The following is a 14,414-nucleotide window of genomic DNA, read 5'->3' on the forward strand; positions in this document are numbered from 1 at the left end:
ATTTTGCCTTAACTTTTCAAGGATTTATTTGGAGGAGTGATTGTAGAGCAAACATCTAGTGTTTTTTTTTAAAGAAAACTTGATGCATAGCTTTGTATTTATTCTACAGTGTTAAAATGCATACGTACAAGCTCAAGTATACAAATTTTCCCACCAACAATTGGTTAATTGTTTCGTCGAACGTTTTATCTCAACTGCTTTTTGTAACCAAAATTGAGCTTCTTCCATCATTCTGTCTTAATATTTGATCACTTTATGGCGAGATTATTAGAGTTCATTTAAAATGTCTGGTTTTCTTTGCACAGATCTGACTTCTGAGAAGGCCCTTCCACAACCTTGTTCCTGCTTCTTTCGAACTAAACACACTTTTGATGACGGGGCTGTTGATGCATGCACACTTTTTAATCATCCAACTGTTTTTTTCAGGTCAAGTTGAAGAAATCGAAAGTAGTTTTTCTTCTACATTATTCCTTCCACTTTGTGCAATGGACCAGCACAACTGACAGCCAGACACACCCGAAGCATAATGCTACCACCATCATGCTTGACAACTGCTGTTCTTGTCAATGTGGCCTGATAGCTCAATCTTTGTCTCATCCGAACATACAACTTTACTCGATTTTATTGTGAAGGTCCCGGCTTAGGTCATATCCGGATTAGCAAGGTGAAATGTGTTTCGCTTCATCAAAGCATCATCGTGGCTCACTTCCAGCGGCTGCGGGTTGGAGACGCATACGTACGCGCGCGCGCGCACACACACATTGACACACCAAAAAGTCACAATAAAAAGTCTATTTTTATAGCAAATAGTGCTGACTGCGCGTTTTCATAAAAATTCTTAAAGTGATGATTTATAAATTACTTATTTTTTTCCAATTTTTTTGGGGAAATGTCGCGCTCTGCAGGAAGCTCAGCCACACTCAACTGGGGAATGAAATAAAAATAAAGATATCTTAATAGATTGAGCTTTTTGTTTTACACTTACACGACCCTGAACGAATTGCTTATTATACAATATTTGGCTTTAAGAAAATGTATAGATTGTTATATAATAGGAAATAATAGGAAAGTTGGTGGAATAACTAAAAAAATAAATAAAACACAAATTAGACACGTGCAAATGGTCTAACACATTTACCGAGCAGTGGACTGATGTTTTATTTAATCTTGCTGGGTCATTTAGAGAATTAAAGTAGTAGTTGTGGCATCCTGCTGCAAAGTGAGATCAGCATCTCCATAAAGCTCGTCAGAAGAAGGAAACATAGTCCTGGTTAAGGGCTGCTATGACGTTTTACACCAGCAGATGGCATGACTCCTCACCTCAACAATAACTATCTAAACTTTCACATGCAGAACCTCAGATATCTCTGGACCAAATTACTGTATTTGTTGCTTGACTTTTTTTGTTTTTTTGCAAATGGCATTAACTTTGGACCGCTTATGTATTTTGAGGTGGGAGTTTTATTTTTTAGGATTTGTTTTCCTTCAGTTTAGTATTTTAGACTAAACACACTGTGTTCTTTCGGTATTTGCTGTGCAATCATCATTCCCAATCCTGCTTTAAAGTATGTACTACCATTCTATTTTTTCACTTTTGTTACAATTAAAACGGAATGATTACTGCTTCCCACTTCAGACACAAACTACTCTTTTTTTATTTATTAGAAATCTGGCACAAACTTTAGATGTTTGTTTGCTTTTCTTAAAAAAATACATAAGTAATATGCATTACTAAAACATGGAATAATATAAGGGTCTGTGATGAAACTCCTTTATCTGTCATAGCGGTTTGTCATGGAAGGAGCTCCAGTTCTGCATCAGCTTCCCACAACAGCTGTGTGGGATGGGAGACATTGTCCAACAATGATGTTATTTTAAACCAAGCAAGTGTGTAGTCATACATAATATTTTATATCTTTTTCATATTAGATATATATATGAAAAACATTATATAAGAACAAACATACAGAATTCTGTGAACCCTTATATTCTTTAGCAATGCCTTTTTTGGCAACACCCGCCTTGTGGCTGCCTATTGGTCATCTGTTATTCAACAACCTTTTCTGTGATTATGTAGGTCATAACATGGCTACAGCACAAAAATGTCATTGTTTTGATGTTATAATCTAATATTTTTTGACAGAATGAACTGCAGGTTTTTTCAACTGTAAGTTGTACTAATCGAAGTGGTCAGAAATATACCAAATTAAAAATACTACTGCAGATATTCCATGCAGTATCGATTTATTTTTAATTAACTCACTGAAATTAATCTCTAATAATAATAATAATAATAATAAGAAGAAGAAGAAGAAGAAGAAGAAGAAGAAGAAGAAACGCACACACACAATTTTACAAGTAAAATTGTCTTGTAGTAACGTTAGTAGGACGATAGGGGGCAACATCAACCCTTCTAGCCATCATAATGGTTCCGTGCTCGACTTTTGAAGGATTAATAATCAACTGTCGACCAGCCAGTTCGCTGTCGCAAGGATGTCAGACTCGAAGCAAATTATTGCACCTAAAAGGTATTTATATGAACTGATTTTTATCTACGCATATGTGCTTATTTATAGTGACTAATTTGGTGGTAATTTCTGTCTGGGGAAAAAAAAGAAAATATTAAATCATATAAATTCACAAATGATTCGCGGAACCTAAGGATGTAACGGTGACGTATTTCTCCTTACAGTCGTGTTTACCGACCACATTGATGGCTTATTAGATTTTCTTTTCTTGTATGAACTGCGTTTTAGTGCTAAAATAGCAGCTGGGGCTGTTGTGTGCGTTGAGAGCGAAATAAGAGGAGACGTCACCATTGGTGAGCCTTTTTATTTTGACACATTCAGTCAATGGAGTCTATACTCCAAACATCACAGTTGTACCAAAAATGTATTGTTTTTGCTCTCTCAGGAGCTAGAACAGTCGTCCACCCAAAAGCTCGGATCATAGCCGAGGCAGGGCCCATTATAATTGGGGAGGGTAATCTAATAGAGGAGCAGGCTCTTATCATTAACAGGTAGGTGTATATGTGTGTGTGAATGTGTTTTAAATTTTAATCTTTAATTCGTTCAAGGGTTTTAATCCGTGTTGTGTCCGTAGTTACCCTGAGAATATAATGCCAGACTCGGAGGGAGTTGAACCTAAAACGATGATCATTGGGACCAATAATGTTTTTGAAGTGGGGTGCGGTATCCTTTACAGATCATGTATTGTTAGTCTTTAATGAATATATCACGCATATGTTAGTGACCCAATTAATTGTGCAGTAATAACCAAAAAAAAAAAAGTCAACTGCTGCAAATAAAGAAATAATCCACCAGGGGTCTCCAGAGAGCAAACAAGTGTATATTTGTTTATGTATCCTTTTTAAAATCCTTCATTCTGTCTCAGTATCCCAAGCTTTGAAAATTGGAGATAACAATGTGATCGAGTCCAAGGGTGAGTATAGTCTTCATATTGTTTTCTCGAGGCCTGCAAGTCAACCGTTGCTAAAACCCATCCAGTGCTTTGAAGAGGATTCACATCCCTTTAGACCTCTTCACATTTTGTCACTCTATAATAACAAATGTTATTGTTTCAGGTGATAGATCAACACAAAGCAGTGCAGCGTTGTGAAGCGGAAGAAACAAAAAATTACCTTTAGCATCAAATCTAAATCTGCGATATGCATTTAAAGCCTCTTAGTTGGCAACAGTAAATAAAACGGCCTTTTTGTAAGAGAGAAAAGAAGAAGGTCAAGAAAGCTCCCCTGTGCTGTTTGGTCCATGCCTTGTAAGAGATACAGCAAACATAGAGAAGAAGGTCAATTGTCTAAGATTGAACTTTTTAGGCCATTCCAAATTTGAGTCTGTAGCGTAGCAGCTACAAAAGTTGCTCAATAACAGACATGCGAGTTCCCTCTGGAATGTGATGGTATAAAAAAAATAAAAAAAAACCCTGACAGATACAGAGAAGAAAATTTATTTACTATAAAATATTTGATAGGAGGCTTGAATAGACATGATGTTTGTGTAGGAAGGTAAAAATGTGTGTGGATAAATTCTGATAATTTAAGTTTTAAGCTGCACCCTTTGTTCTTTCTACTTGCTTCCAAGACTTACTTGTTATCTTTCAACATTGTTTTTTTTTTTGCCACCTATTTAATGTCAGGCACTCATTAGTGATCATGAGTGGGACCGTCCTAAATAAATCACACACAGCAGATAAAGATTATCTGAAAGTTATGTCTTGAAGAGAATCCTGTAAAAACCTGACACCATACCTGGCCTCTTTAAAACACTATAAAAAACATCTCAAGAGACAGTCACACACATTTAATTAGCCAGTACAGCAAAATTTTAATTCTACTAAATGGACAAGACTAATTATCTTGCTTTCTATTGCTCTTCTGGAGACGCTTTCCCCCCCCTTTTTTTTGTTTTGTTATTTAACCACAGCTGATGTGGGGAGAAACGTGATACTGACCAGCGGCTGCATCGTCGGCGCGTGCTGCCAGGTGAACACGTGCGAAGTCGTGCCCGAGAACACGGTAGTTTACGGCTCAAGCTGCATCAGGCGCGTGCAGAGCGAAAAGCCGCAGGTCTGTATGCACCCCTTCAGTTTCAGGCAGAGGAAGGCCTTGTTGGCTTTGCTCTGAAAACAGTAATCGTTTCATTTTACAGCCACAGACCCTGCAGCTCGACTTCCTCATGAAGATCCTTCCCAACTATCACCACTTGAAGAAAACAGTGAAAGGAAGCGGCACGCCTTTGAGAAACTGACTCGAGAATGGCGTCAAAAGAAATCACTAGCAGCTGCAGTCAATCAGGATCGTTAGTAAGATCTGAAAACACAGAGACACTTTAATTTCACACTTTATGCACTTTTCTTTCATCCAATTGTGTTGCTTTGCCTCTATCACCAAAAAAATAACCAAACCACACCTCTTCTGCTCTTTTACTTTTGGATTAATGTTTAGGGGATTTTTTCTTTAATTTTTGAAAGTATTTGCACTTGAAGTCATAACTGTGCAAAGAAAGTCATTGAAAAACTTGAAAAACATTCCAATAAATACTCAACGTGAGATTACAAATGTTGTACGGCCTATGCTTTATCACCACAAGATGGCAGTGTTGAGCAACAGTCTTTATCCTTTCTGCTTTTTAAGATCTTTTGCTTCATCTGGTGATGCGTCCTATCAAACTGAATATGTGGGTATTTTTAATGCCACTAAATATAGACTATGGGTGTTTTTTTTGTTTTGTTTTGTTTTGTTAGCTAAAAAATATCCCTATCTGAAGTTCTCATCCACAAATAGTTTCTGCAGCTGACACAAAGAGCTGCTGTATATTTGATCAAGGTCATTTACTGTATAACAGTGATGCCCCCTTTTGTGGATTTGATGGCAATTTGTACCCCTCCAAATATATATATATATATATATATATATATATATATATATATATATATATATATATAATTGACATGGGTGTGGTTGTGACTTGCATTTTTGAGTTAAGCTCCCTGGGGTGGTGCTCCCATCTGTACCACACACTCGCCCATTTGGATGAGGATGGGTGCTCGAAGGAAAGCAGCGTGTCACCGTCTGCGACACCTGACAGGAAAGGTTCGGATGTCAGAGTTTCCAGGGGCTCAAGAAAAACAAAGGTTTTAAGGGGCATCGTGTCGTGCTCAGTGAGCAGAGCGCTCCACAGTACAGCAGTCCCCCCCTCCCTCTGGGTCGGAGACCCACAGCTGGTGTCGCTCTCTGCCAATACTCATTTGGACATGTCACCGTGGAGTCCCACGAGGAGCGCGCACCAACCGGGAGCTAATTATTTCTGCGGAGGAGTGCAGCCGGGGCCACATCTAGGCTCCTCATCGTTTTAATTTGGAATGGGGGCGGTAAGAGGGGGTGGAGAGGAAAGGAAAGCTTGTTGCTAAAGCCTCAGTTTACTTTAGCATGACAAGAAAGACAGATGCTGCACACAGTTGCATGGATGTGTAGAGTGATAAGGGCGTCATGGGGTGCTTGTGTGGCCTTTTAATCTGCACTGGCAAAATGTCTGAGAGGATACCAACCCAAGACAGGAATCTGAGAGGAAGTTCAGAAGCTTGCTCTAAATTTGGAAGGAGCTATTTATACCCTACTTTCTCTGCGTTGCTATATTGTTATGAAACTGAATTAGTCGAAAGGTTTTTAAAAGGCAGACCGCCTCTACATCCGGGTGTGGGAGTCGGGGTCGGGTTGTTGCTTTTCTTTCCATGAACTTATCACTCAGGATTTGGTCATGCAAATATTACGCCAGTCAGGATTTATAACATCAATATTTTCCTTTTACAAACAGAGAAACAGCTGCCTCGCAAGTGAGCTCAGCTCTCTTGAGCGTTTTTTTTAAGTAGTGGCATGTCACAGCCAACATATAGACCTACATAACGTTGCACATAATTGCACAGTGGAAGGAAGATGGAAGAAAGGAAATCTGAAGAGTGAAGCACTTCCGTTATCAATAAATCCTATAGCCTCAAGCTCAGAACACAACTGAGATTAAATCATTCACATCTGGAACTAATCACATGACTTTTCAAGGCAGTCGACAGCAATGAGTTTTATTTAGAGGCACCAGAGTGAAGGGGGTTCACTACGATTTTTTTTTTGCGCATCTTTATTTGAGAAAATAGTAAAAAAAAACAAGAAAACATTCATTGCTTTTCTTCTACTTCAGGTGTCCAACATAAAATCTAAATGGAATACATGGAAGTTTGTGGTTGCATCATCACAAAACGGGTAAAGAAGCTCAATGGGTTTCCGCAACCTCTGTCGGTGATACGATACGCCTGGAGCTTTTAGCATTTTAACCACAATGTCTCACCGTAGAAACAGTTTTCTCCTCTCTTTGTTGCGCCATTATGGCGCTTTGAGCGGCTCGCTCTCCTCTGCAGCCCATCCTGCTCGCAGGCCACCAGTTGCTTTGGGAGGATAAAGGCTTTCTGACAGCTGACCTTTACATCCAGGTCCACTCCACCTTTTAAAACTGAAATGTGACCTATAGGCCACAGTGATTTCCATTGCAGTCCCACAGAAATAATTAATCACATGACAACAGGAACCCAGAAACCACTGGATATTATACCTTTTTAGTCAGCGTGGCTCTACAGGAAAAGATTTAACTAAAGTTACCCGGCTACTTTGAAGGTAAAAACTCTCCAGATTTCCCACAGGGAATGATTCCTAGATTTGTTCTGCAAGGAGCTCTGTAGGTTTCACATTTGCAGATTTCACTGGAAATCCTGTTGTAAAATTAGAGGCAGTGTAATCTGAGTAATGCCACTTTTTAATATTCATGTTAATTCAAAAGCTGCAAACATATTTGTAAACTATACGAAAGAAATTGAAATTTTTAGTATTATGATATTAGAACAGTATGTTGTGTTTTTGGACTGTTATTACTACAGCATATACATTTTCCTTGGATACTTACATATTTTAAAAAATTTTATATTGGAAGCCATATCTGCAAGTTAGCGTCAGTCACTTCAAGACAGCTAAAATTGCAAAAAAATTAATATAGAATTAGATTGATATCAGTGACACACACAAATAAAAATTTGCAAACGACTATAAGAAATAACAGTGCTACATCCAAAAATAGAACACATTTTAAAATATTTTATATACTTGTAAATAGCTTGTAAAATAAGTGAAGCTAATTAAACTGATCCAGCATTTGCTAAAAAAAACAACAAAAAAACATTTGGGAGTTTAATAATCTTCTGCCATCAGAAGATTCAAAGACTTGTAATCGATGTGGAAAGTGTCCACTATGACGAATTTAATGTGACATGATCATAATGGAATATTTTATATATTCCATTATATATAATGGAATATTTCTTTTTTGCTGAAGAATGAATTCAGCAAAAAAGAAAAAGATATCCAAAAGCTGATGAAAAATAGCAACAGAAGATTTATGATGCTGTAAGTAAAAGGTTAATATAACATTTCTAATTATGCTTCTAAACTAAGCCGCAGAAAGCAAACATGTTCTTTCAAATGCAAATGATTCAGTGAGCCTTAAAGGTGCTGAGAAGGACAAAGACTCCAGGGAACTGGTTTTACTTTAACCTTTTATTGGTTTCTCTGTGCAACACGGGAGAACATATAACTTTACACATCCTCCCTTTAACCTGCTTTCAGATGTCTTAAGGCCACTCACAGGCAGTCAAAAAGAACGTTATATTGCTTTGCATAGGGGTGTGTGTCAACGTTTGGGAATTCAAGCCTGGGAGACATGCTTAACAATCCCTTTGGCCACCGCTTAACCCTCACCCTTCACTGGACCATAAAATCTTAATGTACAATCTAATGACAGCTCAACTGTTGCCGCTTATTTGTGTTTCTGAACAACGAAAGGACTGTGGCTCTTTCCATATATGAGTATCTGGATATGCAGTGTAATTTTATATGACTTTAACTTGGTGTTTGTCAAACCTGTGTCGTCAAGGTGTTGAATTCATGTTGAACCGGTGATGCAATATTGCGCATTAGGGCTTACTGAAAACAGCAGATTTCTTTTTAGTCTTCTGCAATTAACATCTCCGGGCATTACAATTACATCCGTGTTTCTAGCTGGACCCAAAGTTCTGGTTGTTGACTTGCTCTTGAGGAATAATTTCCTGGCAGAAACTAGAGCGTCTAGTTTGCTGCAGTGCTTTTTTAAAATTATTTTTTTTTAAACCTGTGTTCTAAGTCACACCAGTTGCATGGCCTGGGGATTTTAATTCGCTTTGATCCGCCCTGAAAAATCTTGGTTAATTAAAGGCAGTAAAAATTAGCGCAGATGTACAGATCCCCTAAAGTTTGAATATCAATATGTGCACCATGAGCTTGGATATGTATCTTTTAGTCAGGTACGACTGTACTCATAAAATATGGTTCTAGCAATTCATAATTTATTGTCATCTCCCAAGGTCAATGGGAGAAACGCAGTGCTCACCCGACTCTGGACAGGTGGACATGCACACGCTTTCACCTTAGGGCAATTTGCTTGACAGATTAACCTAACATGCACGTGCTTTGACTGTGGTAGGAAGGCAGGGTGTACCTGAAGAGAATGTGTGCATTATAAAATCCATTAAGTCCTTTAATTTAAACTCTTCTTCCTGTAAGGATTCAGTCTTAACAGCTACAACACCGTGTAGCCCAAATTTGGTTCTAGTAGGTTAGGGATTTTTCAAAAACATTTTCAATTTAGCACAGTGAGCCTTAAACAGTGGTGCAGGGAGGATTTAGCTGTCTGAATCCTCAATATATCTACATCTCTCTTTCTTTTTTCCTTTTCTCTTGTCATCTTTTGTTCCTGTCAAAGCAAAACCGCAGACTGGACATCTTTTATTTTCCCTTTGTTTCAACAGTATTGCAGGTTTGCATGTCTACAGAGCTTATTTCGATTGTCAGTGGGCCTCACTTCCATGTTGTATGCACTAGTTTGGACAATCTGAACGAGAATGTTAAAGAACGGCTGAATTAGCAGATTAGCATTTTTTTGTAGGTAAAAAAAAGCGAGAGTGAAATTAAGATCTCACAAATGAAATACCCTGTAAAGCATCCACTGGCTTGTTGGCAGAGCAACCCGCAGCTACGGAGAGATGTTGAGGAGTACAACTTACATTTTTTAAGCAAATGTTTGTTGTTACTTTTTTGTCATACAAAGATTTGGCCGTGAAAACTCCCCTCTGAAATACCAAACCTCCGAAGGCCAATTAGAGCAGGTCAATCTGACCGTAAATTGCTCATTAGTGATCTTACGGGAAGATCAAAGGGCACAACGGCATAAAAAGAAGAACACTGAATTTGAGTAAGTCATAGGAATGGAATGGCCTGGCTCAAAAACCAATGAGAGACACTTACCACATATTTCTTTTAAAAGGGTAAGGAGTGTTTCTCCGCCAAAAGCTGAGCTGCTGTCATGTTCTCAGCCAGACCTGCCTGTTTTACAGCTGACCTCTGGATGGACAAGTTTCTCACTCCCATGTGTTTTTTTGTGTGTTTTTTTTACATTTATGATCATAAATGATGTGGTTAGTTCCTTAAAGAACGGCACTAAGCCTCTTGGGCATGTAACAAAGAAAAAGATAACGCATAGACCAGATATTTCTGAGTCATCTGACTGCCAACTGAGTGAACTTTAAGAACAGCAGGCGTCCAACCTCAGGGATCCACCGCAGGTCAATACATTGGCAATGTGTCATGATAGATTCTTGTTTCTGTGCTCATATCAAGCTGGCCTTTTAGCTGTGAGTCAGTGATTCAGATCATAGAATTGGAGAATGTGATTTTGTGTCTCAATCTTCGTCCTTGTTGAAGTATTTATTTACGGTTAACTGAAAAAAAAGAAAAGAAAAGAAATGGGGCCCTGAAGCTAAATTATGCTTGACAGACACTCCAGTGCATGTACGAAAGCAAAAGGCGTCTTTTTCTGTAGAGTCTGACAGAGGAAATTGTTCATGTATTTCTAACTTTCTCCTTTTGGAAAGTAAGACATTTATCTCCACTTCCTCACACTTTAATACATTGATATTGTTCCCCGTTTTACTACTCATGTTCATTTCTGATCATTTGCACCTCATGAAATTGGTTGCACCTACAGTACTGTACGACTTGTGTTAGCAAAAGTGTTGCAGAGAAATACATTCTTGTCATATTTTATGTAGCTAATAGTAGTTAATCTGGTCAATGAGCACAACAGTTAGCAAATCTAACAGTTTTTTTTTGAGCTTGGGGTTGCCAGGTCAAGTTTGTCTGCTGAGGTGGAGCTCCACATAACGTAAAACTTAGTGTTGTAAGAAGATTTCCTATTCTACTGATTTTATGACCTCAGTCATTAGTTCTAAATTTGAGTAATAATACAAATTTTATATATATATATACACACTTAAGTGTTCCCTTTATTTTTTTGAGCAGTATATATATATATATATATATATATATATATATATATATATATATATATATATATATATATATATATATATATATATATATGCAATTCTTACTGCTTTGTGTCAATAAAATAAATTTTAAATTGTTACCACAACGGGATAAACCAAAACAAAAACTTGTCAAATCAATGTATAAAAAGCAAATAAAACTACAGTAGATGGTACTTTTAAAAATTTGAAGATGGTTTGACTCCTTAAAACCACAGCGTAATTTAGTTAGGGCTGGTTTAAAAATGTATTTTGAAAATATGCATGGTTTCCTTTGTTTCCCTGTCATGTCTAAAATAAGAAGGCACCCTGACTGACGCCGCGCTCTGCTCAGCTACTGCAGATAACGCACAGATATCTTCATGTAAGGCTGGGCCTCGTCAAAGCTCGCTGACATGTTACCCAGGACACCGTGACCAAACTCTCTCCTAGCTGCTCCTCTTTCTCCGCCCCCTTTCTCTGTGTGTGTGCGCGCGTGTGTTTTTACGGGGGTTTGGGGGAGACCACCCTCTCTCTCTCTCTGAGCATCAGACCACACAGCTCAGCTCTGAGACCTGTCAAACACAGCTGGGACATCTCCCCCACTCACCCCCCCCCCCCCCGAAGCTCCCCCTCTCACCTCTCCTCCCCCGCGTTGCTCCCCAGACTCCAGCAGGAAGCTTTGATAACGCGGTGGTGAACGGCAAACGGGGGAAGATTTCCATTTTTATCTGCTTCGAAGACTTCGACAGCCTCCCTCCTTCCCATCATCCCCAACTGCCTCTCATCAGCATAAAAAGACTCTGCCATGTCCCTTCTTCATTGTGCACGCTTCAGATGAGGTGTAATTGATATAGACATGATTGGGGAGGAGCAAAGAGGAGAAATATCCAAGAAGACTGATCCACGGCGACTACTTTTTCCTCCTTTCCTTGTTCCTTCTTGAGGTGCAAGTGCAGCAAAAAAAAAAAAAACCCTGACTTGTCAAACGAAGCGAGCGTCTGTCCCGTGTAATAAATGTCACCTAAACGTATAGTCAAGAACTACTGTCAGCTCTCGAACTTTAACTTGCAGAACACAGAGCGAGGCAGCTGCTCAAAATAAATGTTTTGATATTGGGGAGTGTTTGAAGGTGCCTTGTCACCTGACGGCTGCTGTTAAAGGCTGTTTTGTTTGCGCCTTTTGCTGTGTAGACAGTAACAGGCGCGCCTGTAAACTTTACAGTGTTTTCTCATCTCTGCCGCTGGGTTGAGACATCGCTTCCACGGCTCCAGGGGCCTGGCTGCTTCTGCACTCAGAAATCATAAATCAAGCAGACTTAGGTGAGCTCACGCGGTGGGATTACCACGAGTAAGGCTATCTAAACACCTCGCAGGTCTCCAGGCCTTGCTTGCAACGACCAGCCTGAAACGCATACAGTACATTTCAAAAGGAATCGAGGAGATTAGCGGTGCCCGACAAGAAACGAGACGCCACTTAACGGTTTGAGACGATGAACACACATGAAGCGCATTAAACAATTAGGCTGTTGGTTGTTTGTGTCTACTGATGTTTTCTTCTTTACTGATGATGGATTATGCTGAATACTGCATTTCAAAGACGCTGAGGTAGCACATGTGCTACTGGGTGACAACTTGTCTCATGATGTTATACGCATGATGAACGCTGTCATGCAGCCTAGGTTAGACAATCACCACACTTAGGTGTGGTAAAAAAAAATAAGTCACTCTTTAAACAGGCTACTGCAGAGTTTGCATAAAGTTTGATTGCTTTTGTTGAGAAAGTCATGCCTACAGTACAAAAAACGCCTAAGAGTCAGTAAAGTAAAGTGCAGTTTTGCATAATACTCCAATTTCCTGAAGGTAAAGTTGAAACTCTTACAAGCTCCTAGCCTGAACCTGCTTGAACATACAAGTATCATAACAGCAAAAGTCACAGTCAAAATAACTTTTAGGTATATAGCCATCTTCATACTTCTGGGCAAATATGTTGAAATGTGAAAAAAGCCCTAAATAAATGTGTTATTATGCATTTTCTGGTGTATTTTACATGTGTTTTTATTTGGATCATTGGAGTATGTTGGGGGGGGGGAAACCACAATAAGCTAGTTTATCTGGTTAATTTAACATTATCTTTAACTTAACATCCCTGTCAACCTATTGTATCTGTATTTGTCATTATACTATGAGGCTCTGACATCACCTTACAAGACCTCTGATACTGTACATTCCTATTTTGATCAGCAGATATATGAGACTACTACTGATTTAAAATAAATAAAATTTGTGTCTTGATCTCTAGCGCTCACTATGCATACCACACGCAGCTAACCGCTGCTTGACACAGCTGTATCTCAAACACTGCAGTAATGACCCAATAATAGCATTACTAAATCTAACATCACTATGATGTCTCCAGTGATGAAGATTCACTCACCTCAGCATGCCAGGTGCTTGCAAAAAATGAAAGTAAAGAGCAAATGTTGCTTGATCTTCACTTTTAAACAAGAGGAAGAAGATACAGGAAATCAGAGAGAGAGAGTAAAGGTTTGAAGGTAACCAACATAAATTAATCAGTTCGATCTTCTCCTTTTTAGGATGGTTTAGATCACGTGTCAAACCTGAGAACCTTGGGCAAAATCCAGGCCACCATAACTATTTCAGTCGAACTTTGAGACTTGTGTGCTTCAGTATTATTTTATGAGTCAAATCAAATCAGTGTTTATTTATATATTACTGAATTCATGTGAAAAGATAAATATTACTTAATACCATTGAATACAGAGAAACCTGTAATATTGTAATTGTTTCTTACTAGGTCCGTTTAATAATACATTCTATCACCTTTTTGAACATTTAGGATATTGTTGTGGCCCAAAATGAAAATGAGTTTGACACAACTGATCAAAGAGCATTTATGTGTCCGAATGGCCCAGTTAAAGTCCATATCAAATCAAGATAAGTATGGACTTATCTTGATTTGATTTGATAAATCAGCCTCTGATACAGGCTGAAGCCTGCGTCACAAAAGACTCAACGTTGTACCATGGTAGTTGTATAAAGTATTGAATTATGATGTGTTTTTTTAAAAAATATTTGTATTTATTGCCACTTTCTTTCTATTCACACAGCAAATTCTGCAGAGTTAAATCAACACTATGCCGACTCTCTTTGGTCCTTATCAAAATCGGTGTTAATTTAACTCTTTCAGAGTTGTGCACAGTGTTGCACTACTTTATAACCATTGCCGTAGTCGTCGGTACAATCCACTGAAGTTTGGTTTGTGGCTGTAACATGAAAGAAAACCTCAAGTTCAAAAGAAGTTCGCAACATTCGCAACTGGAGACAACAGAAGCAAGAATTGTGTCGCCCCTTTGGTCCACACCCCCCTCGACTCAGCAATTTGTGCAGGCAGTCAGATAAAAAATAAATAAATAAATAAATAAATAAATAAATAAATAACCA

The 14,414-nt window shown here is 38.5% G+C and overlaps 1 protein-coding gene across 1 annotated transcript; it reads left to right on the forward strand.

The window, feature by feature from the left end:
• Positions 1-2,388: 2,388 nt before the first annotated feature.
• On the forward strand, positions 2,389-5,074 carry LOC103480656 (dynactin subunit 6-like). Its single transcript, XM_008435683.3, has 7 exons — positions 2,389-2,528; positions 2,757-2,821; positions 2,914-3,019; positions 3,103-3,191; positions 3,394-3,441; positions 4,440-4,582; positions 4,665-5,074. Exons 1-7 carry the CDS (start codon positions 2,494-2,496, stop codon positions 4,761-4,763), a joined length of 585 nt encoding a protein of 194 aa, XP_008433905.1. The 5' UTR covers positions 2,389-2,493; the 3' UTR covers positions 4,764-5,074.
• Positions 5,075-14,414: the final 9,340 nt, after the last annotated feature.

Source organism: Poecilia reticulata, chromosome 18 (genome assembly GCF_904066995.2).
Source record: "Poecilia reticulata chromosome 18, P_reticulata-male-v2, whole genome shotgun sequence".
In the NCBI taxonomy this organism is placed as follows: domain Eukaryota; kingdom Metazoa; phylum Chordata; class Actinopteri; order Cyprinodontiformes; family Poeciliidae; genus Poecilia; species Poecilia reticulata.